We start from the raw sequence: 25,617 nt of genomic DNA, 5'->3' as shown, positions 1-25,617 counted from the left end.
GTCAAGGGATAATAGGTCAAAAGTGGGGAAACAGTTGAGGATCTAATTGAATGGTAGAGCAGGCCTGAGGGACTGAATGGCGAACTCCTATTGTTTCTATGTCACATTGCCTAACTAATGCTGGTTGACACCTAAAGATAGATGAAAACATAGCTAAAGATAAGATAAAGTTTGTAGTTGTGCGCTTTCCCTTTTGAGTTAGCAGAAATACAGGACTACAGTACCTGAAGAGATGTTAACAACTTTTACAGAGTCTGTTGTGAAGTAAAATCCTGAAGTGCTTCACGTGTAAGTGGTAGAGGAACCAAATGCACTGATGGAGTTTAGAATTGATGAAAGCTTTTGGAGAGAGTGGTTCTTAGGGCTAGAAAGAATTCCAGAGCACAGTAAACAAAGCAGGGAGGAATTTAGGCCAAGTGGACCAAAGATCGCTTGAAGGGTGATCTTCAATTCGATGTTCTGGTGCCTAATGGGTTTTGTGAGGGTGGATGTGTGAAATTGGACATAGGCCGTAGGGTATGGGGCAGTTTGAAGGAGTTAAGTAAAGTTGTAAAAGCCAGTGGATAAAATATTCCAGGATAACGGAAGTGTGGGTCACAGTTTTAGCAGAAGGTGCATTAGTTATGAGGTTTGAAACCCATTGAACAGGATTCTTGCAGGTTCAGGCTCTGCAAACAGTGGAGTAGAGATGGAGTTGATGTTTCAGGTTAAAACATTTGTGCTGGGAAGCAAAATAAATGTGCCTAATGTTAAGCACAGCATATGAATCAACCTTTTTCGCACATTTGAGATCGAGCAGTAGAATTGGGTGGAAATTGAACCAATGAATGTAGAAAATGGCTGTAGATGAGGTATTGGTTGTGACTGAGTCTAAAGCTTTGGAATACTTAGCCATGATTACCTCAGTGTTGAGAGAAGTGGAAATGGAACTAAGAATGGATTACAGAAGGTGGTCACGAAGAGCCCTTATAGAATAAAATGGTTGATTGGGGTGGAGGTTGGCAAACCTGCAGACCATGGCTCTTCACATAGGATGCTGGCATCTTAATAACAGCTACCATCTACTTCATATACATTTTAACACTGCTGAGATTTTCCAGATGAAATTTAAACTTTACCTGGTAATTTTAAAGGTGCTGACCTCTGGCAAAAAATAAAAACGTGACTGATAAATATCGTAATTAATATTAAATACTAACGTGTCTCACTGGGAACAGAAGGATTTGTTTTGGTTGTATAAAGGTGCATTTCAAGAAGAAAAATAAAGCCGCGAAGCACATGTTGAGAAATTACTGTTTTTAATAGAAGAGGCAGTTTCCAGACAATCATTCAATAGAAAATACAAGTACTCAACCAGTGCAGAAGCTTAAATCCTACGCTTTCATTTTTGACAAAACATTTTTTTTAGTGTCAATAAACTTTAGTGATATTCCTTCTTTGTAAAGTTACACTCCTGTCATTGCAACATGGCGCTCCCTTAAACATGGGAAACAAGATTACATAGTCCACGCAAACTGCATTTTCCATGTATGCAATTCGCATTACTGATATGGATTTGATTGGGTGCAATTCTGGAGCAACCACTGAAATTCTCGGTAGTAGGAATGTTGATACTGAAGATGGTCTGTGCATAAAAATCAGTGGAATTATTATGTAACTTTACACAGTATATAGATGTGTAAATACTAATGGATTAGTGTTATGTATTTGGTGATTCGCGCTCCCTTTACTCCTGCCAGCCACTGACATGCTAATTTAAGGTTCACTGGATACTGACAATTTACTCAAGTCGTTACAATTCACATGAGCCTGGATAGTGGGCTAGCAGGAGATCCCCAATGGACAACATACAGGCCACAATCCAGATCAACCAACAAAGCGGGAAACAAACCTCTCAATGCTACCAACAAAATAAAGGAAACAGACTGACTTTGTGGAGGGAAGAATTACATTTTATGTACGTCATCTTTAGAAAAGTATCCATTAGGGCAGTACGGTGCGTGGGTTAGTCCTGCGGCCTCACGGTGCCGAGGTCCCAGTTCGGCTCTGGGTCACTGTCCGTGTGGAGTTTGCACATTCTCCCCGTGTTTGCGTAGGTTTCGCCTCCATAACCCAAAGATGTGCAGCTAGGTGGATTGGACATGCTAAATTGCCCTTTAATTGGAAAAAGTGAATTGGGTACTTGGAATTTAAAGAAAAAGAAAAGTATCCATGATGTGGAGATGCCGGCGCTGGACTGGGGTGGGCATAGTAAGAAATCTCAGAACACTAGGTTAAAGTCCAACAGGTTTATTTGAAATCAAGCTTTCGGAACGCAGCACTTCAGGTGAAGCGCTTCACGAAGGAGCAGCGCTCCGAAAGCTTGTGATTTCAAATAAACCTGTTGCATTTAACCTGGTGTTGTGAGACTCCTTACTTAGAAAAGTATGATACAGACAGGGTTCACTACACTCTTTAGATTAATCCAGTGAATTATTTTTTTAGTATAGCTTTTTAAATATTTCCAACATTTCAATGGGTTGAGTGTTCCAGTCTTTAGAGCACCTGGCAGGCTATCAAAAGGCCCATCCATCTTTCATAATGGTTGTTCCAGACACCAAACTGCTTTGCCATGTGAAGAATATTCCAAATGTCACAAAGCAGTTGAAACTGGGTAGATTTTTCTATACTGGAGAGCTTCTTTATAAAACTAAAACAAAGCACACAGACAAATCATAAACCAACAAATGGTAATGAATAGTGCGAAAGATTTTAAGGCTGATATGGTCACTAAATTACTGCTTCTTCGGTTTATAGTATAAGGTTTAGTTTAGGGATTATTGGAATTGTTATTTGTCACTAGACTTTTTCCCCTTAGTCCTGTTCTTTCACAGACACAGTCTAATTGGGGTCAGGTTCCCATCTTGTAACTCACTTAAGGAGCCATTCCTCATGTATCAGGCAAGAGCAGCTGTCATGACAGCTGAGAAGTGGCATGCGCTCTTACACCACTACTATTCGGACTTTTAGCTGAGGTTTGTATGTAATCTTTGTATGTGATTTGCATTATATCCCATACAGGCTGGACAGTTCTGTAACTGGCATGGTGGGCATACACAGTTTTGCTGCATGGGCAAGATCTCAATATATAGAAAGTTGCAATCAAATATAACTACATTTTTATACATGCACTTTTGCAATCAAACCTGGCCAAACCAGGGATCTGCTGGGTCTGAATGGCTCAATTTCACATAATAAATTGACTAGTTCATAGTTCCAGATTTTAACTTCATTGTTACAGTACAGTGTGTGGAATGAGGCAGTGTTTAATTCCAGTGTTTGACAAGGTAACGGTTTCTCTTAATAGAGATGCTCTGTTCGAGTGCACTTCATCACAGAAATATTTTCCGATTAAATGGTTGTAACTTAACAGCACAAAATGTAACAATTTTCTGCATATTATTTCTTCATTTGTTCCCATAAGATCCATAGTGATAGCTTTTTGTATAAATACATCTTCTGTTCAAAATACACCCTTTTCTAGATTCTCCCTGGCAGCATCCTCCTCCCCGCTTAAAATTCGGAATTAAGCACGGAATTCTAACCAGTGGACAGTGCCATCTGTCCAATTTGAGCTTCAAACCTACACCTGATGATGATAGTACAACACGTAATGGGAGCCTGGGAATGCCACTCAGCATCTCAGCTCATTAGAGGCTTTCACAGCCCTTAAGGCGTCAATGAAGTTCAGTGAGTTCCTGAGGGATAAGTGAAAACAAAAACTGCTGGATGTTGCACATCCTAGATCTTGTGTCAGTGCTTCAGTTCCACAGGTACTGGGTGCCTCCCTAGTCTTCAAGGGCAAAGCTGATCATCAGGCTAAACGACTGGAACAGATTATTGCTGACAGTCAGTTTCTCGCAGGTTTTGCCAGGTAACGAGCTGGAGGGTAGGAGCCCCGGCTGATTGCTACCTCATTAACATAATGGCACTAAGGTTATAACTGAAGTTCAGTTAAAATATGCTTACTTAGTGTCGGATTTGTTATTCTTCAGGCTGGCACCACCAGGAAATCATTTGTGTTTCCTGCTTTCTAAGGCCACAGTTAAAGATGTGACTTTTAACTGCCAGAAAGGTGCGGTTTGTTACTTTTACCATACTCCAACTCCCCTTGCCTCCCTGACTAGTAGTGTATGAATGGAGTGAATATTTTAACACATACATCCTCCCAGCGTACAAGGAAGGGTTTAGATCTCTCTCCAGCTTGGTCAAGCCACAGGTCCTCTTCAGAAGAGGGTGCTCGAGCATGGCTCCGCAGAAGGCATTGAAAGGAGGGATAACTTCTGCTGCCCATAACATCAGTGATAAACTCAGCCTATGTGCCGCAGGAAAAGCTTTCACTAAAATGACAAACAGCTGATGCAGTGTTTTTGTGGTGGAGTTAATAGCAGCGCACTTCTCCCACCGCAAGGAAATTAATCAAAATGAGATAGACCTGTGTCTGGTAACAAACAATTTGGTCCATTGTAGCTTATAGATATCACACAAAACAATCCCGTTTACTTCTTTAGTACATTTTATAACCTGCTCAACCATAAAAGGTAAATAATTAAACTCAAGAGATAGACATTAACTATTAATTATACATTCAAACAGCATCTCCTGATTTCAATGTTTTAAAAATTGTTTATGAAAGAAACAGTATATAAGCTGCTGCAGCAAAACAATGCAACAGCAATGACGATGACATCCTTTATCTATACTGAGATGATCCAGACAGCGGGTGTTTCCTAACACAACCAGAAGACTGGACTGACCTGTTGTGTCAGCACAGCTTCTACAGCAAGTTTGCAGCCCTGTCAAACAGCCCAGGACCTGTGGAGGACTAGTTAACCTCTACCCAGTAATCAACAACCAGGATTGCAGCAGCAAAGTCTGAACATGGGAAAATAAACAGGAAATCGGTATCACTGACACCACATCCCCAGGAGCTTAATGGTTTTGTAACGTTCCATTTAACTGTTTATAATTCTGTAGCTTAAGAGATAGTAACCCAGTGTTTTACTAAATATATATAATATATATATATTATATATTTATAAAATTGCAGTAGTTAGACATTTGTGTATTACATAACTTAGTCACTTCCTTCCTCCTTCTCCCCATTTCCCCAGCCTCAAGCATTAAGGAGTTCCTCATCTGTTCGGCCGATGGCATCAGGATTAGAGAGAGGATCCAGGTCCGCAAACAGATTGAACCAAGCTGATTTGTCCTGAATGTTGCCCTTAGCAGCTGTAGGGAAGAGGAAAGATTTATTAACATCTTCAAGCAGGGCAGCACTGTGGCCTACGGTTCTGAGGACCCGGGTTCGATCCCGACCACAGGTCACTGTCCACTGCTAATTTGACATCCTTCACTCTGCTGTACAGATCCGTTGCCAATATAAACAAACCTCATCATGGAGGTCAAGACCCAATGTGCTGATTTCCAACCCTCTGGTCTGGCACTTGAAGACACCGAGGGTCTCCATCAGTTTCCTGACCTCAGGGACCAGTGTCTAATTTTTCAGCATTATCCTGCACATGGCCTCAGAGGATAGAAAAAAAATAATTGGTGCATTTGACCAATAACTGCCTTCTGGCACAATCTGTACAGTGAGACATTTTCATTCTCAATCTTTCTCTCCAGTGCCTTCTTCAAACGAAGATGCAAACTCACACTGGACTGGAGTTCCACAGCTTCTGGCATCATTATTCACCATAATTGAGCCTAGACAGGGAGTGCCAGTAAGCTACCTGCGTGGGTTTCCTCCGGGTGCTCTGGTTTCCTCCCACAGTCCAAAGATGTGCAGGTTAGGTGGTTTGGCCATGATAAATTGCCCTTAGTGTCCAAAAGAAAAGTTGGGGGGTTACTGGGTAGGGTGCTCTTTCCAAGGGCCGGCGCAGAATCGATGGGCCAAATGGCCTCTTTCTGCACTGTAAATTCTATGATTTTATGAACTATGACTCCAGTGAAGCCTGTGTCCACTCTGCCCGTATGAATTGTTGAGAAATATGAAACACACCATACTGACTTTGGTTATCTCGGTCACATACCTTTGGACGGGACCTTTGGCAAGGTCTGAGGGGGATTCACTGGAACCTTTGGTTCTGGATGCTGTGGGGTTAGAGTTGGTGCTGGCTGCGATTTGGGTGGATCAGTCCAACCTTAAACAATAACACTGTATAATTAGAATAACAGACTCAAACCACACCGAGTAAAGGACTGAAAGGGAGTCTTGTGGTATGGCAACTGTGTATCAACTGTGGAATGATAGGGCAGCATGGTGGCGCAGTGGGTTAGCCCTGTTGCCTCACGGCGCCGAGGTCCCAGGTTCGATACCGGCTCTGGGTCACTCTCGTGTGGAGTTTGCACGTCCTCCCCGTGTGTGCGTGGGTTTCCTCCGGGTGCTCCGGTTTCCTCCCACAGTCCAAAGATGTGCGGGTTAGGTGGATTGGCCATGCTAAATTGCCCGTAGTGTCCTAAAAAGTAAGGTTAAGGGGGGGTTGTTGGTTTACGGGTATAGGGTGGATACGTGGGTTTGAGTAGAGTGACCATGGCTCGGCACAACATCGAGGGCTGAAGGGCCTGTTCTGTGCTGTACTGTTCTATGTTCTATGTTCTAAATTGGCCCTTAATTGGAAAAAAAATTGAATTGGGTATTCTAAATTTATTTTTTAAAAACCGTGGAATGATGCTCAGGCCTGTTTTGCACCCTGCCCTGATCTAGCCAGTCCTTAGCGAATCCTATCCCAAAGTTTCCAAATCTACCTTTCCAACTTATTTATTGTAACATGGCAGAACATTTTCACATCAGACACTGAGATTTTCCAGGGGAAGTTTCCGTGGCTGACAAGTTCAAGGAATGTGGGTTGAGGTGACCCAATCTTTCCCCCTATATTCTTTCACAGGATGTTGTGTCACTGACAAGGCCAGCATTTGTTGCTGCTGAACTGAGTGACGTGATCGGCCATTTCAGAGGGCAGTTCAGAGTCAACCACATTGCTGTGGGTCTGGAGTCACATATAAGCCAGACCAGGTTCGGACGGCAGATTTCCTTCCCTAAGGGACATTAGTAAACCATATTTTTTATGACAATCGACGATAGTTGTGAGCTCACCTCTAAAGGGGCTGATTTAGTTCAGTTAGTTGGACAGTTGATTTCTGATGCAGAGCGAGGTCAGCAGTGCGGGTTCAATTCCTGTACCATCTGAGGTTATTATTCATGAAGCCCCGCCTTCTCAACCTTGCCCCTCGCCTGAGGTGTGGTGACCCTCGAGTTAAATCACCACCAATAATCTATCCCCCTCAAAGGGGAAAGCAGCCTATGGTCATCTGGGACGATGGCAACTCTACTTTTACTTACTGAGACTAGCTTTCAATTCCATATTTATTAACTGAATTTAAATTCCATCATGGAATAATTCCACAATGGAATCTGAACCTGTGACCCAGAGCATAGGCGTGGGCCTCTTAATTACTCATCTATTTTTTTAAAATATAAATTTAGAGTGCCCAATTAATTTTTTCCAATTAAGGGACAATTTAGCGTGGCCAATCCACCTACCCTGCACATCTTTGAGTTGTGGGGGTAAAACCCACCCACGCAAACACAGGAAGAATGTGCAAACTCCACATGGATAGTGACTCAACGCCGAGATCTAACATGGGACCTCAGCGCCGTGAGGCAGCAGTGCTACCCACTGCGCCACCATGCTGCCCTTGATTCCTCATCTGTTGACCATGCCACTACGCCATTGCCTTCTCAGTGCCCTGCCCTTCACAAAAGAATGAGAACTCTCTCGGGCTCGGGAATCATGTGTGTTGTTGCCACACTGGACAGTGGGAAACACCTCTCCACATTCAGGGATCCGATCTCATCGCTGTGGCAATGTAGCCATCACCTGCTTCTTTATAAGTTATTCCCTCCAAATGTCCTTGGAGTAATAGGAAGGAGCAATAAATGCTGGTTTGCTAATGTTGTTCTGATTGTGCATCATAGCAAGCAAGAGCCGATTAGAGAGAGAATGTTTTCCCTCGTGGGATGGGGTGGAAGGAAAAGTGGGTGGAAGAAAACAAAGACGAGGGGCAGCAAGGTGGCGCAGTGTGTTAGCCCTGCTGCCTCATGGCGCCGAGGTCCCAGGTTCGATCCCGGCTCTGGATCAATGTCCGTGTGGGGTTTGCACATTCTCCCTGTGTCTGCGTGGGTTTCACCCCCACAACCCAAAGATGTGCAAGGTAGGTGGATTGGCCATGCTAAATTGCCCCTTAATTGGAAAAAAGTGAATTGGGTGCAATAAATTTAATTTTATGAAAATTAAACAAAGACGCTTTTGCTGACTACACGGTAGCATTGCAGAGGCCTGTGAGCTAGGTTTCAAACCATGATATCAGCAAGGGAAGGTTTGTGGTGCATGGAGTGTATAGGAAAGGACAATGAGATGGGGAAAAAAATGTGATTAGGCTTTATTATAAAGGTTATGTTTTTGACATTGTATCTCGGTTGGATAAAATGTAGCTTTTGCATGTCAGTGAATGGGAAAAGTGTGATTGAATAAACAATAAGACTCACCAATGAAAGCTCCTGCTGGGTCATGGCTGAGGTCAAAGAGCTCAGATGGCAGGAAACCGGTTGGTGCATCAGCCAGTTTGGGTTCGACCGCTTCAGTTAAAGGCCCTGGACTGAGCCCTGAACTTCCAAATGTACTCTGCCACTCATGGCTCAAGTCATTGGGTGCACTGGGTTTAGGGTTCAACAGGTCACTCAAAAATGTTAACTCGTGCTTCTCCAGACTCTCATTGTCTAACATGTCTGGCAGTAGGTCCTTCGGCACTGAAACATAATAATAATAATTCTTCAAGGGGAAGTAGTGATACAAACTGAGTGAGATAGACATTTCATACAAGTATTTCCTAATCAATGCATGACAAAATTGTACAGGTTACAATCATATGGCATTTACTTTGGGAACACTTGCTGAAATTGGGATGTATGTTGAATGACCGTAGACAGCACAAAGACCTGAGATAATCAGAGAAGATAGTAATTGTGAAAGTATTGATGCAAGATTCATTAACTGCTCCAATGAGGGGGAAAGTCTCCATTTGTGAAAATAAATAATATTTAGTGCATTGTTCGTCACAACGAACTGGAATAGTCCAAGACAATTGACCAAAGACACTGTACATACATAACCAACACAATGCGTCTCACAAAGCTGCAAAAACTTTTAAAGAAATAAAAAAATAACTTGCATTTATATAGTCCATTTCATGACCTCCAGATTGACACCGTCCACCAATTGATCTTCATGTTGAAACCCCGTCCAGGATTGCCCGTCTATTTTTGTAACCTTCTCCAACGCTACCACTTCCAAAGACATTTGGGCTTATTGTGCATTGTCACTTATTTTGTTCCATCACTGCTTGCTGGGACTTCTGCATCTATAAGCTCCAGACCTCCCCACCTCTCTCCTACTGTAATACCTTCCTTAAAACCTCGTTGACCAAGCTTAGAACATAGAACAGGCCCTTCGGCCCACGATATTGTGTCTAACTTTTGTCCTAGATTAAGAACAAATTAATCTACATCCCATCATTCTACCGTAATCCATGTACCTATTCCAATAGCCACTTGAAGGTCCCTAATGTTTCCAACTCAACTACTTCCACAGGCAGTGCATTCCATGCCCCCACTACTCTCTGGGTAAAGAACTTCCCTCTGACATCCCCCCTATATCTTCCACCATTCACCTTAAATTTATGTCCCGTTGTAATGGTTTGTTCCACCTGGGGAAAAAGTCTCTGACTGTCTACTCTATCTATTCCCCTGATCATCTTATACACCTCTATCAAGTCACTTTTAGTCCTCTGATCTCCAAAATAAACCTTAGTTGCATTAGCATTGAAATTTGGGTCTGATTAGGCTCCTGTGAAACATTGTGGAACATTTTTCTAAATGAAAGTTCTTGTTGTAATAGAGACAAAAAGGACATTAATAAAATGTGTTTTATTCATTCATGGGATCTGCATGTCACTGGCAATGCCAGCATTTATTGCCCATCCTAATTGCCCTTGTAGAATGTAGTGAGCCACCTTCTTAGAAGCACTGCAGTCCTTATGAAGGTTCACCCCACCAGTGCCGTTAAAGAGGGATTCCAGGATTCCCAGGAATGATTAAGGTATGATCCTGTCCAGGAGATCATGGTATAAGACTGGTAAGTAGTGGTGTTCCCACGCATCTGCTGCCTTTGTGTTTCCAGGTGCTAGCGGTCAGAGGTTTGGGAGATACTGTCAAAGAATGAGTTGCCACAATGCATTTTGTAGATAGTACACACTACAGATATGGTGTGCTGGTGATGGAGGGGCTTAATCTTAAGATGATGGATGGGGTGCCGATTAAGCAGGTGGTTTTTCCCTGGAGCAGTACAAATTGGATATTAAAAATTGAGAAATTTGCAGTTCAAGGATGGACATCAATGGGAAAATCAGGGTGCTAAAGAGCCACGGTAGTGGAGGGATAGGCTTTAATAATAGTTGTATACTTGAGAGAGGTATTAACTGAAAGAGTTTCTGTACTGGAGGGATGGGTTGAATAGGCTTAATGTAATAGGATGATGTACAAATGAGAGTGGATGAGAGAACGCCAACATGGTTATGTCTGACTGATCTAACTGAATCTGTCGAGGTAATTAATTACATAGATAGAATTTACAGTGCAGAAGGAGGCCATTCGGCCCATCGAGTCTGCACCGACTCCTGGAAAGAGCACCCTACCCAAGGTTAAAACCTCCACCCTATCCCCATAACCCAGTAACCCCACCCAACACTAAGGGCAATCTTGGACACTAAGGGGAATTTATCATGGCCAATCCACCTAACCTGCACATCTTTGGATGGTGGGAGGAAACCGGAGCACCCGGAGGAAACCCACGCACACACGGGGAGGATGTGCCGACTCCACACAGACAGTGACCCAAGCCAGAATCGAACCTGGGACCCTGGAGCTGTGAAGCGATTGTGCTATCCACAATGCTACCGTGCTGCCCCGGTAATAATGTAGATAAGAGTGGGGTGGCACAGTGGTTAGCACTGCTGCCTTATGGTGCCTAGGGGTTCGACCCCGGTCCGGGTCACTGTCAATGTGGAGTTTGCACGTTTTCCCCGTGTCTGCGTGGTTTTCACCCCCGCAACCCAAAGATGTGCAGGATAGGTGGATTGGTCACGCTAAATTGCCCCTTAATTGGAAAAAAAAATAATTGGGTAGTCTAAATCTATTTTTTTTTAATGTTACAGTTATCTAGAATCTTGGTCTGACAGCAAGTACATTCAGTTTGGAGCACTGCATCTCAAACTTAATGTACCAGTGGGATGGGGCTTTAATAGGAGAGTTCACTAGGATGATGCACTCTGCTGTGCCTAATGGCCTTTACAAAATACTGCGGTTATTGGAAATCTGAAAACTGGAAATACTCAGCAGGTCTGGCAGCATCTGGAGAGAAACAGTGTTAACATTGTGAATCTGATGCAACTAAAAACATTAATTCTCATTTCTCTCTCCATAAGTACTGCAGGACCTGCTGAGTATTCCCAGCATTTTAGCATTTAGTCATACTAGACTTTGAATTATGTGAAATACTGACACACTATGAATATTAGCAAAGTGATCATTTCTTTTCTATTGAAGAGGAATATGATTGTGAATCAAATTTCAATAACTAGGGATAGCATCGTATTTGTTTTCCAATGCTTAAAGGCAGAATCAGTACTTCTGCAGCACTAAGACCCCCTTGTCACATTTGCACGGGAACAGAGTCAGGTTGGCTACCCGACACGATCCCCCTCCGAACAATCTTGCCGGAGTTGGGGGTCATATTAGCAGTGGCAGCCAACAAATTAGTGGCAAATAAGTGGCCACTTGGAAACAGATTAAGGACGCTGCTGGGATTGTACCAGTGGTGGATGGGCCTCCTGCTGAAGCCAAGTCCCGTTAGATGCTGGAGTTGGCCTCCCAGCATCAGACCCAGGGGGGTGGCAGCAAGGCTACCATTATCTCTCCCGCCCACCCCAACCCCACTCCACCATTATTCAAAGACTATGGATGAAATCTTTGCACCTTTGTGTTCCAAACTCCAGCCCTTCCCTCTGCATCAAGTGACCTTTTGAACCTGAACATACCCACGGTACTGTTTGAAGTTTGAACCCTGTTTGAACCCAAGGAATTTTGAATGGAAGTTTAAAGCAAGGGAATTAAATGAAACATTGGCTGAAAGCAAGTTACAGACAATTATTCCATTCTGCACAGTCACGTCACAACAGAAATAACTAGCACTGTTACACAGTAGCTGACTTTCTTCCCTGCAGAGCACAAGTCCTTTTCACATGACAGGTTTGGGACTACAAACACTACTGTGGCGTTGGGCTCAATATTTATTCCTCCACTCAAGTTTAAATCTGATGAGGGCCTTGAAAAAGAGTTGAGACCAGCAACATATTCATATTCATTACTGTGGCACCACCGTCTGGTCTGAGCTGCTTTGTCGGTGAATGAGTTACAAGCTGTTCTGGCAGTTCCAGAATTATCCCAATCTGAACTATCACTAGGCTGCCAGAGTTTGGACATAGGGGACATAGATAAAGGGTAGTTTATCAGTGGAACATCTGACACGATCTTAAATGGCAGGGATCTGGGATCTATTTCATATAACTAGCAGGGGAGTTGGGAGACAAAGCTAAAGGTACAAAGACTGGGAAAGAGGCCTGTGAACATAGAGTTAGGAAACGCCTGAGGAAAGAGGTGGAGAGAATTAGAAGCACAAAAAGAAAGGGCAAAAGTGGGCGGCAGATAAAGACACCAGGATCATTTCTTTGTTGGATACAATTCTTGGTCATTGGCACCTCATTCAAGTCATCAAGTCTATGATCCTCTTTAGCGGGGAGATTGAGCAGAAACCAATCACAACCAAATCCAATTCTGTTACCATCATTTCATACGCATGCACTTTCACCATGGGTCACTGGACAGGGATCCGCAAGAAACAGTCGGAGGCACAGAGGTCAATGTGATACATCATACTAATGAAGATCTGCCAGCTTGGCACTAACTAGGGATCAAAACTGCTAGCTTCCTGACCAGTACTGCTCAGCTATTTCCTGCAGAAATCATTCATCAGAGAGCCAGTCAATATTTCCTGTGACAAGTGAATTATTCATCAGATCAAAATGGTTCTCATTCCTACAAAATGCAAAGCATCTGCAGATCACATTGTCCATGAACCTCTCTACACTTGAAGCATGGGTTTTGAGATCTGAATACAGAGTTAGTGGATCACCACTCAGAACAGTTTGAAAACATTCACAATGTTGACTGCCTCCAGGCAAATTCCTCCCCAGCTTATCACAGGAGCAGTCCCACGTTTCCTTTGGAATTAATAAATTCAATCCATTCTGGAGCTAGATGAATCATATGTCTCCTGTACATTGAAAAATTGGTGGGGTGAGAGTTATGAACTTTCTTGGCATTTTCCCCATTACCATTGAAGCAAATTGGTACAACTCAAAAAGTTGTTGTTTCGGGAAGTCGTCGATCAGCGCAACAGTGCATAGTGACTGGTCTGTCAGCGTCTCAGTGCATAGTGACTGGTCTGTCAGTGTCTCAGTGCGGAGTGACTGGTCTGTCAGCGTCTCAGTGCATAGTGACTGGTCTGTCAGTGTCTCAGTGCGGAGTGACTGGTCTGTCAGGGTCTCAGTGCGGAGTGACTGGTCTGTCAGCGTCTCAGTGCATAGTGACTGGTCTGTCAGCGTCTCAGTGCGGAGTGACTGGTCTGTCAGCGTCTCAGTGCGGAGTGACTGGTCTGTCAGCGTCTCAGTGCGGAGTGACTGGTCTGTCAGAGTCTCAGTGCATAGTGACTGGTCTGTCAGCGTCTCAGTGCATAGTGACTGGTCTGTCAGCGTCTCAGTGCATAGTGACTGGTCTATCAGTGTCTCAGTGCATAGTGACTGGTCTGTCAGCGTCTCAGTGCATAGTGACTGGTCTGTCAGCGTCTCAGTGCATAGTGACTGGTCTGTCAGCGTCTCAGTGCATAGTGACTGGTCTGTCAGCGTCTCAGTGCATAGTGACTGGTCTGTCAGTGTCTCAGTGCATAGTGACTGGTCTGTCAGAGTCTCAGTGCATAGTGACTGGTCTGTCAGCGTTTCAGTGCATAGTGACTGGTCTATCAGCGTTTCAGTGCATAGTGACTGGTCTGTCAGCGTTTCAGTGCATAGTGACTGGTCTGTCAGCGTCTCAGTGCATAGTGACTGGTCTGTCAGCATCTCAGTGCATAGTGACTGGTCAGTCTGTCTCAGTGCATAGTGACTGGTCTGTCAGCACCACAGTGCATAGTGACTGGTCTGTCAGTGTCTCAGTGCATAGTGACTGGTCTGTCAGAGTCTCAGTGCATAGTGACTGGTCTGTCAGCGTCTCAGTGCATAGTGACTGGTCTGTCAGCGTCTCAGTGCATAGTGACTGGTCTGTCAGCGTCTCAGTGCATAGTGACTGGTCTGTCAGCGTCTCAGTGCATAGTGACTGGTCTGTCAGCGTCTCAGTGCATAGTGACTGGTCTGTCAGCGTCTCAGTGCATAGTGACTGGTCAGTCTGTCTCAGTGCATAGTGACTGGTCTGTCAGCGTCTCAGTGCATAGTGACTGGTCTGTCAGCGTCTCAGTGCATAGTGACTGGTCTGTCAGTGTCTCAGTGCATAGTGACTGGTCTGTCAGTGTCTCAGTGCATAGTGACTGGTCTGTCAGCGTCTCAGTGCATAGTGACTGGTCTGTCAGCACCACAGTGCATAGTGACTGGTCTGTCAGCGTCTCAGTGCATAGTGACTGGTCTGTCAGCGTCTCAGTGCATAGTGACTGGTCTGTCAGCGTCTCAGTGCATAGTGACTGGTCTGTCAGCACCACAGTGCGGAGTGACTGGTCTGTCAGCACCACAGTGCATAGTGACTGGTCTGTCAGCGTCTCAGTGCATAGTGACTGGTCTGTCAGCGTCTCAGTGCATAGTGACTGGTCTGTCAGCGTCTCAGTGCATAGTGACTGGTCTGTCAGCGTCTCAGTGCATAGTGACTGGTCTGTCAGCACCACAGTGCATAGTGACTGGTCTGTCAGCGTCTCAGTGCATAGTGACTGGTCTGTCAGCGTCTCAGTGCATAGTGACTGGTCTGTCAGCGTCTCAGTGCATAGTGACTGGTCTGTCAGCGTCTCAGTGCATAGTGACTGGTCTGTCAGCACCACAGTGCATAGTGACTGGTCTGTCAGTGTCTCAGTGCATAGTGACTGGTCTGTCAGCGTCTCAGTGCATAGTGACTGGTCTGTCAGCGTCTCAGTGCATAGTGACTGGTCTGTCAGCGTCTCAGTGCATAGTGACTGGTCTGTCAGTGTCTCAGTGCATAGTGACTGGTCTGTCAGCGTCTCAGTGCATAGTGACTGGTCTGTCAGAGTCTCAGTGCATAGTGACTGGTCTGTCAGCGTCTCAGTGCATAGTGACTGGTCTGTCAGCGTCTCAGTGCATAGTGACTGGTCTGTCAGTGTCTCAGTGCATAGTGACTGGTCTGTCAGCGTCTCAGTGCATAGTGACTGGTCTGTCAGCGTCTCAGTGCATAGTGACTGGTCTGTCAGTGTCTCAGTGCATAGTAACTGGTCTGTCAGCGTCTCAGTGCATAGTGACTGGTCTGTCAGCGTCTCAGTGCATAGTGACTGGTCTGTCAGCGTCTCAGTGCATAGTGACTGGTCTGTCAGCGTCTCAGTGCATAGTGACTGGTCTGTCAGCGTCTCAGTGCATAGTGACTGGTCTGTCAGTGTCTCAGTGCGGAGTGACTGGTCTGTCAGCGTCTCAGTGCATAGTGACTGGTCTGTCAGCGTCTCAGTGCATAGTGACTGGTCTGTCAGCGTCTCAGTGCATAGTGACTGGTCTGTCAGCGTCTCAGTGCATAGTGACTGGTCTGTCAGAGTCTCAGTGCATAGTGACTGGTCTGTCAGCGTCTCAGTGCATAGTGACTGGTCTGTCAGTGTCTCAGTGCATAGTGACTGGTCTGTCAGAGTCTCAGTGCATAGTGACTGGTCTGTCAGTGTCTCAGTGCGGAGTGACTGGTCTGTCAGCGTCTCAGTGCATAGTGACTGGTCTGTCAGCGTCTCAGTGCATAGTGACTGGTCTGTCAGTGTCTCAGTGCATAGTGACTGGTCTGTCAGCGTCTCAGTGCATAGTGACTGGTCTGTCAGCGTCTCAGTGCATAGTGACTGGTCTGTCAGTGTCTCAGTGCATAGTGACTGGTCTGTCAGTGTCTCAGTGCATAGTGACTGGTCTGTCAGCGTCTCAGTGCATAGTGACTGGTCTGTCAGCGTCTCAGTGCATAGTGACTGGTCTGTCAGCGTCTCAGTGCATAGTGACTGGTCTGTCAGCGTCTCAGTGCATAGTGACTGGTCTGTCAGTGTCTCAGTGCATAGTGACTGGTCTGTCAGTGTCTCAGTGCATAGTGACTGGTCTGTCAGCGTCTCAGTGCGGAGTGACTGGTCTGTCAGCGTCTCAGTGCATAGTGACTGGTCTGTCAGCGTCTCAGTGCATAGTGACTGGTCTGTCAGTGTCTCAGTGCATAGTGACTGGTCTGTCAGCGTCTCAGTGCATAGTGACTGGTCTGTCAGTGTCTCAGTGCATAGTGACTGGTCTGTCAGCGTCTCAGTGCATAGTGACTGGTCTGTCAGCGTCTCAGTGCATAGTGACTGGTCTGTCAGTGTCTCAGTGCATAGTGACTGGTCTGTCAGCGTCTCAGTGCATAGTGACTGGTCTGTCAGCGTCTCAGTGCATAGTGACTGGTCTGTCAGCGTCTCAGTGCATAGTGACTGGTCTGTCAGCGTCTCAGTGCATAGTGACTGGTCTGTCAGCGTCTCAGTGCATAGTGACTGGTCTGTCAGCGTCTCAGTGCATAGTGACTGGTCTGTCAGCGTCTCAGTGCATAGTGACTGGTCTGTCAGAGTCTCAGTGCGGAGTGACTGGTCTGTCAGCGTCTCAGTGCGGAGTGACTGGTCTGTCAGTGTCTCAGTGCATAGTGACTGGTCTGTCAGTGTCTCAGTGCATAGTGACTGGTCTGTCAGCGTCTCAGTGCATAGTGACTGGTCTGTCAGCGTCTCAGTGCATAGTGACTGGTCTGTCAGTGTCTCAGTGCATAGTGACTGGTCTGTCAGTGTCTCAGTGCATAGTGACTGGTCTGTCAGTGTCTCAGTGCATAGTGACTGGTCTGTCAGTGTCTCAGTGCGGAGTGACTGGTCTGTCAGCGTCTCAGTGCATAGTGACTGGTCTGTCAGCGTCTCAGTGCATAGTGACTGGTCTGTCAACGTCTCAGTGCATAGTGACTGGTCTGTCAGTGTCTCAGTGCATAGTGACTGGTCTGTCAGCGTCTCAGTGCATAGTGACTGGTCTGTCAGCGTCTCAGTGCATAGTGACTGGTCTGTCAGAGTCTCAGTGCATAGTGACTGGTCTGTCAGCGTCTCAGTGCATAGTGACTGGTCTGTCAGCGTCTCAGTGCATAGTGACTGGTCTGTCAGCGTCTCAGTGCATAGTGACTGGTCTGTCAGCGTCTCAGTGCATAGTGACTGGTCTGTCAGCGTCTCAGTGCATAGTGACTGGTCTGTCAGCGTCTCAGTGCATAGTGACTGGTCTGTCAGAGTCTCAGTGCATAGTGACTGGTCTGTCAGTGTCTCAGTGCATAGTGACTGGTCTGTCAGCGTCTCAGTGCATAGTGACTGGTCTGTCAGTGTCTCAGTGCATAGTGACTGGTCTGTCAGCATCTCAGTGCATAGTGACTGGTCAGTCTGTCTCAGTGCATAGTGACTGGTCTGTCAGCGTCTCAGTGCATAGTGACTGGTCTGTCAGCGTCTCAGTGCATAGTGACTGGTCTGTCAGCACCACAGTGCATAGTGACTGGTCTGTCAGCGTCTCAGTGCATAGTGACTGGTCTGTCAGCACCACAGTGCATAGTGACTGGTCTGTCAGCGTCTCAGTGCATAGTGACTGGTCTGTCAGCGTCTCAGTGCATAGTGACTGGTCTGTCAGCACCACAGTGCATAGTGACTGGTCTGTCAGCGTCTCAGTGCATAGTGACTGGTCTGTCAGCGTCTCAGTGCATAGTGACTGGTCTGTCAGCGTCTCAGTGCATAGTGACTGGTCTGTCAGCGTCTCAGTGCATAGTAACTGGTCTGTCAGCGTCTCAGTGCATAGTGACTGGTCTGTCAGTGTCTCAGTGCATAGTGACTGGTCTGTCAGCGTCTCAGTGCATAGTGACTGGTCTGTCAGCGTCTCAGTGCATAGTGACTGGTCTGTCAGCGTCTCAGTGCATAGTGACTGGTCTGTCAGTGTCTCAGTGCATAGTGACTGGTCTGTCAGAGTCTCAGTGCATAGTGACTGGTCTGTCAGTGTCTCAGTGCATAGTGACTGGTCTCTCAGCGTCTCAGTGCATAGTGACTGGTCAGTCTGTCTCAGTGCATAGTGACTGGTCTGTCAGCGTCTCAGTGCATAGTGACTGGTCTGTCAGCGTCTCAGTGCATAGTGACTGGTCTGTCAGCGTCTCAGTGCATAGTGACTGGTCTGTCAGCGTCTCAGTGCATAGTGACTGGTCTGTCAGCGTCTCAGTGCATAGTGACTGGTCTGTCAGCGTCTCAGTGCATAGTGACTGGTCTGTCAGCGTCTCAGTGCATAGTGACTGGTCTGTCAGCGTCTCAGTGCATAGTGACTGGTCAGTCTGTCTCAGTGCATAGTGACTGGTCTGTCAGCGTCTCAGTGCATAGTGACTGGTCTGTCAGTATCTCAGTGTGGAGTGACTGGTCTGTCAGTGTCTCAGTGCATAGTGACTGGTCTGTCAGTGTCTCAGTGCATAGTGACTGGTCTGTCAGTGTCTCAGTGCATAGTGACTGTTATGTCGGTGTCAGTGTTGAGGGAGTGAACCCTCTGTGTCACAGTGAGTGGTGCAATATGTAGAAATTGTTACAGTGAGGGACAAGGGATCTTAAATCAGAAAATTGAAACTCTCCCCATTTCAGGTACCTGGTGTCAGCATCAAACACTCCTAGGGAGGTACAGCACAGGTTAGACAGAATAGAGCTTCTTCTGCACTCTCACATCAAACACTCCCAGGTCAGTTATGGCACAACTGGATAATCCTAGAATCTGCTTCACTCATAGAAGACAGCCCCCTCTCAACTGCATAGATTTGACATTTGTCATCTCCACCATAGCAACCCAATGGCCTCAGGTTGATATTTTCTCTTATGTGACGAGTCAGGAGAGCTGTGCTCATATTCAAACCCTGTCGGATTACACCACATTGCATTTTGAACAATCTCAGTTCACTTAAAACGAGTGCCAAGTCTCACATTGTGTGGTTTGCATTTGAATATAAATGTGACAACCCAATTTCTAACATATTGTGCCAACTTTTCTTTCCTATGTTTCTTAGGACTATTTGATAGATATTTATTGGGCAAATTTGCCAAATTCTCAGCTGATCAGATTGAAGGTTTTTGAGCATGTGTAACCTAACATTAAACATAAACCTGAAGAAGGAGCCGTGCTCCGAAAGCTCGTGTTTGAAACAAACCTGTTGGACTTTAACCTGGTGTTGTAAGACTTCTTACATTAAACATAAAGGCTGGGCAATGGAAATGTTGTCTTGAAGGTCAATGAAAGGATGAGGCCTTTTGTTTTATTGCAGCAACCAATTGGAAATGACTCAATGCCAGACCAAAAGGGGTATATAAGAGCAATCTAAATTTTAAGCAGGCAAACAACATGATCTTTTTAATCCATTATGTTTTATCTTACCTTTACGTTTCATGATGTTACACAATATTCATCCTATGCTATTCAATAATTGGATATTGGAAGGTATGAAACACTGACATCCTTTTGTTCAAATCCCTGCATTGATTTGCCCTTCCCTATCTCTATAACCTTCTCCAACCTTACTACCCTCAGATTTCTATGGTCTCTACATTCTGGCCTCTTGCACATCCCCAACACCACTGTCCCAATTCAGGAAGGCCTGTGCCTAGAAGGTGCTGAGGAGAGAATTCCTACTCAACACTTTCCATCTCTCTTTCTTCCTTTAAACACTCCTGAATACCTACTTCCTTGACCAAGCTTTTGTCACCTTTGAAAACATCTCTATTTGGCTGTGTCTGATTTTTACTCAACGGTGCTCCTGTGAAGCAGCTTATTCCATTTTGCAATGTTAAAGGTGATACATAAATGCAAGTTGTTGTTGAACATTCCAAGTAACTTATCCACAGTCCTCTCACTCCCTCTGGTAGACTCTCCCAATACTGCCACCAAAATTGGAACTTTCCAAATAGGCTTTACTTGATAAAAATATTTATCCCAGTAATTTACAGCAAGTGTTACTAAGCAAATACATGGCACTCATTCTCAAGGTTGCTGTTAATGTTTTAAAATTATGAATACTCTGCACATGCTTTTTAAATTTGATTTCTGGATTTGGATATTCCATAGAATCATTTGGATATGTCATAGAATCAGTGCAGGAGGCCACTCAGCCCGTCGAGTCTGCGTCGGCCCTCGGAAAGAGCACCCTACTTAAGTTCATGCCTCCACCCTATCCCCATAAATCCAGTGACCCAGTCTAACCTTTTGGACACCAGGGGGCAATTTAGCCAGGCTAATCCACCTAACCTGCACATCTTTGGACTGAGAGGAAGCCAGAGCATCTGGAGGAAACCCACGCAGACCCAAGGAGAAACTCCACACAGACAGTAACCCTAGACTGGAATTGAACCCGGGTCCCTGGAGCGGTGAGGCAGCAGTGCTAAACACTGTGCCGCCAAAATTTGTTGCCATTTTCTAGTTGCCCTCATAACTGAGTGACGCGGGGCAGCACGGTGGCCTAGTGGTTAGGGGGCAGCACGGTGGCCTAGTGGTTAGGGGGCAGCACGGTGGCCTAGTGGTTAGCACAACCGCCTCACGGCGCTGAGGTCCCAGGTTCGATCCCGGCTCTGGGTCACTGTCCGTGTGGAGTTTGCACATTCTCCCCGTGTCTGCGTGGGTTTTGCCCCCACAACCCAAAAATGTGCAGAGTAGGTGGATTGGCCACGCTAAATTGCCCCTTAATTAGAAAAAATAATTGGGTAATCTAAATTTATTTAAAAAAAAAGAAATAACTGAGTGACGTAGGAGTCAATCACATGTCGGGAGTGACATGTCGGCCAGACCTGGAACGATTGGCAAGTTCTCTCTAACGCTGAACCAGTTGGGTTTTACCAGTAACCTGGCTACTTTTATGGTCATTTTCAGGTAGCATGCCACAAATGATCAGATTTAGTGATTTACATTTCACAATTTGCCATGGTGGGATTAAAAACTCCTAATCTCTGGGTTGCTATTCGGTTACAAGAGGCTGCTACACCCCACAAGTAGCATCATGTACTGAATTCCTGATTCTAGCTGCAGCAATCACTCACCTAACAGCTAGTTCAGCAAGGCACACATATTGGCTCAAGTGTAGGTCACCAATCACAACCCTTAAGCAGTGGGCAGAAAAAAAAATGCTTTTATATTGTGTTTTGCATGTCCTCAATGTCCTGTCCACTTTACAGGCAATGAAGTAGTCTTTAAGTGTATAACTATTAGTTTGTGGGCAACCAATTTGCGCACAGCAAGGCCCTCCAAACAGCAACGGCATAATGATCACATGAACTGTTTTTGCTGTTGATTGTGTGATACGGTGTTACATAGCCTTTACAGCGGGGAAGCAGGCAAGTTCAGCCCAAAAAAATCCATGATCGTGCTTCTGTTCTACCAAGGGTCCTCCCAACTTACTTCAGCTAACTGCATCAATGTACCTTTCTACTGTTTCTCTGTCATCTGTTTATTTCACTTCCCATTTAATGCATCGTTAACTAGTCATCCAACTTTTCCCTGTGGTAGAGCTCCACATTCCAACCTCTCTCTTGGTAAATAGGTTTAATTCATGACTAGCTATATTTATAGCCACTACTTTTGGCCCGCACCCCCAAATGGAAATATCTACCACGTGCCTACCACACCGAATCCTTTTCTAATCTAAAAGATTATGAATCTCGTCTTTTCTAGAGAAGAGAATTGGTCCTTTTTAATCTTTCTTGGTAAGTGTGCCCTCTCAATTCAGGTATCATTCCGTGAAATCTCTTTGTACTATCTCCAGTATCAGGTATCTTTTTCATAATGTGGAGACCAGAACTGTTCACAATACTTCCAAGTGTGGCCGAACCAAGATTCTAGAGAGGTTTAACATTGCGTCACTGCTGTTAAATTCTATTCTCTAGAAATGGACACTAGTGCTTTGTTTGGATCCTTTAGATTCTCACTGATCTGCATTGCTTCTTTGTTTTTTTTTGTATCTGTAATCCAGATCTCACCAGCTCCTCTAACCAATTTGGATAGATCCGATCCCCCCCCCCCCACCACCACCAAGTGCCGCAGGATACCAGACATGTATCTGTACAGGCAAACAAGGCCTTAACTTTATGTCTTGTCTGAAAATGACACTACCTCCAACAGGACGGCATTGAAGGAGTCACATATAATAAGTCTTTGGAATGGGACTTGAATCCACGACTTAGCTGTCAGAGTGCTGAAAGTGTCTTAAGTATTGAATATTTCATTCAAGTACTTTGTAAACTAGATTGAAATATGGTATTACGGCTTATATTTTTTTCACTTTGTAAATAGACCGAAAGGAGTTGGTTGAGTGGTCTTTTATTGTTCCAAACTTATCCAAATCAAATTTGAGGGTTTTTTTTATTATCAAGAGATAGGGATCAAATGTGGGTAAATAAATTGAGGTGCAAATTAGCCATGACATAACTGAATGAGGGCTGCAGGATCTCCTGTTTGTTGTTGCAATGAATGTAAGAAATTGTCATATTTTATATTTTTTGAGTAATGTTATTAAAACATGGATTAAGATGCACACAGACAGTATGACTGTTTGAGCTGTGATTAAGGTATCATAAAAGTGAGATAATCATTGATTTGCAGGTGAAGTATTCTTCCAAAAGATATTGAGAAAGATTTACTTATTCACAGATAGCTAGCTAAAAGAATATTATTCATGTTGAAGGACCACTGGGGTGTAGGTAATTTATGTGGGGTATTATGTTTGACCTTGGCTAGACATATTTAGCTCAGTGGGCTAGACCGCTGGTTTGTGATGCAGAACAAGGCCAGCAGTGCGGGTTCAATTCCCATACAAGCTGAGAATTCTGAATTCTCCCTCGGTATACCGGAACAGGTGACGGAATGTGGCGACTGGGGGCTTTTCACAGTAACTTCATTGCAGTGTTAATGTAAGCCTACTTGTGACAATAAAGGTTATTATTATTATGTCAAGGGATATCTTGTAAGAAGAAACAAAATAACGCCTTTTGCTTTGGGTGCAGATGACGTAGTTAATGGAAGGACCCTGGTCTGTTTGAAAAGTCAGTTGGTCCTAGAACTGCTCATCTGAATGGAGGTATTTTAGTTTGGTCCTGAAATGTTTTCCCTCCAAATATTCTGCACAGAAAAAAAATCAAGTAGAATAATAGTAATCTTTATTGTCACAAGTAGGCTTACATTAACCCTGCAATGAAATTACTGTGAAAAATCTCCTAGTCGCCACACTCTGTTGCCTGTTCGGGCACATGGAGGGAGAATTCAGAACATTCAATTCACTAAACAATACGTCTTTGGACTGTGGGAGGAAACCGGGGCACCCGGAGGAAACACATACAGACACAGGGAGTTCGCGCAGACTCCGCACAAACAGTGACCCAAGTGGGAATTGAACCTGGGACCCTGGAGCTGTGAAACAACAGTGCTAACTACTGTGCTAGCGTGCTGCCCAACCTGGTTGTTAACTTTACTCATGAGTAAGCAGTCAGCGGGCATGAGATAGGGGTAAGACCAGCCCTGGGAGGGGGGGTCCACCACACTAGCAGGGATAGGTAGTGCAGGAGGTACGATAGCAGGGGGGGGGGGGGGGGGGGGGGGGGGGGGGGGGGGGGGGGGGTCCATGGCGCACCTGCACCGACGGGGGAGGAGGGGGGGAAAGATAGTCGGTGGGGGAGAAGGAACACGAGAAGAAAGGGTTGGGTCTCAGATTGGTTTCAGCAGGTAAAGTGCAGGTTGCAGGAACAAGATGTCGCCGCAAACAGCCACTTTGGACGGTTCCTAAACAAACGGAAACCCCGGATACAGGGGCGTGTCATACACACATTTGGTGTCCATGATGGGTACCCCCTGGTCAAAGGGAAACTCTGGAGTGCAGGGGCTGACCTGATGGTGAGAGCAGTGACCACGGTCATTTTGGACAGCCCCCTAACAAAGGGAAACCCCAGAGTGCAGGGACACATCCACCAGGTAAGCATGGTTGATAGGAAGGAGGGCACAGGATTATTACCTGGAATGTCAGGGGACTTAACGGCCAACTGGAAAGACCCAGAGTCTTCGTCCATTTGACATGTCTTCCTGCAAGAGACACACCCGAGAGAGAAGGACTGGTAAGGAAGGGCTGGGTGGGACAGGCATATTTATGCTATGGAACGAAGGCGAGGGGGGGTAGCAATACCGATTAGCAAGAGGATGGTGTTTACGGTGTCAAGGACGGTTACGGACCCAGGGGGAACGGTACGTCATGGTCAGCGGTGTCCTGGAGGACATTTACTAATTGGGATGACGCAGATTTCATAAAAAAGACCATGGAGGAAATCCCCGACATTAACACGCACATACTGTTCATTGGGGGGGGGGGGGCAACTTCAACTGCGTACAGGATCCATTGATGGACCGATCAAGCTCCAAAACGGGGAAAGAGACAGGCATGGCTAGGGAACTGGGAATTTTCATGGAGCAGATGGGGCAATGGACACATGGCGGTTCCTATTGATTCCTTTGCAGTGGGGCAATTAGTGCTTCTAGAAATAGTCAGGGTGGAATACTCCGCGACAGTTATCTCTGACCACGCTCCACATTACATGGATGTGAAGTTGGAGACAGGCTGTGTCCCATGTCCCGCATGAAGGTTGGACACTTGACCGACAAGGTCTTTTGCCATAAGATATCACAGGCCATAGGTGAGTACATCACTAACAACCAGAACGGGGAAGTCACACCTTCCACGCTCTGGGAGGCATTGCACTGAAGGTGGTGATTAGGGGCGAGATTATAGCCTACAAGGCACGTAGAGACAGGGAAGGATGGCAGTCCAGCAGCAACTAATTGACTCCATCCTGAAGGTTGACAGAAAATACTCAAAGGACCCGACCGTAGAGCATCTGGTGGAGAGGAAAAAGCTACAGGACTTTAACCTGTTTTCCACCAGGAAAGCAGTGCACCAACTCCGCCAGCCACAGGGGACCTTCTACGAACACTGAGAAAAGGCTAGCCGCTTGTTGGCTCACCAGCTGAGAATGCAGGCAGCCACAAGGGAGATAGCACAGGTGAAAGATAGCAGAGGCGGACTGGTAGACAAACTAAAAAAGGTCAACCAAGCATCCTACCGAGGACTGTACACCTTCAAGCCCCCCAACAGGGATGCAG

General features: G+C 45.6%; 1 protein-coding gene across 4 annotated transcripts in view; it reads right to left on the bottom strand.

Annotated features, from left to right (window-relative positions):
• Positions 1–1,281: 1,281 nt before the first annotated feature.
• Positions 1,282–25,617, bottom strand: part of ical1 (islet cell autoantigen 1-like) — a 185,919-nt gene continuing 161,583 nt past the window's right edge. For all 4 annotated transcript variants that reach the window (XM_038786907.1, XM_038786891.1, XM_038786882.1 and 1 more), the window contains 3 exons: positions 8,591–8,851; positions 6,075–6,185; positions 1,282–5,271 (listed from right to left, as the gene is read on the bottom strand). In XM_038786907.1, the coding sequence (XP_038642835.1) occupies positions 5,156–5,271; positions 6,075–6,185; positions 8,591–8,851 (488 nt within the window). In that variant the 3' untranslated portion in view covers positions 1,282–5,155. The remainder of the gene's footprint in view (positions 5,272–6,074; positions 6,186–8,590; positions 8,852–25,617) is intronic.

Source organism: Scyliorhinus canicula, chromosome 2, assembly GCF_902713615.1.
Source record: "Scyliorhinus canicula chromosome 2, sScyCan1.1, whole genome shotgun sequence".
NCBI lineage: Eukaryota > Metazoa > Chordata > Chondrichthyes > Carcharhiniformes > Scyliorhinidae > Scyliorhinus > Scyliorhinus canicula.
This window is presented reverse-complemented; position numbering and strand designations above follow the sequence as displayed.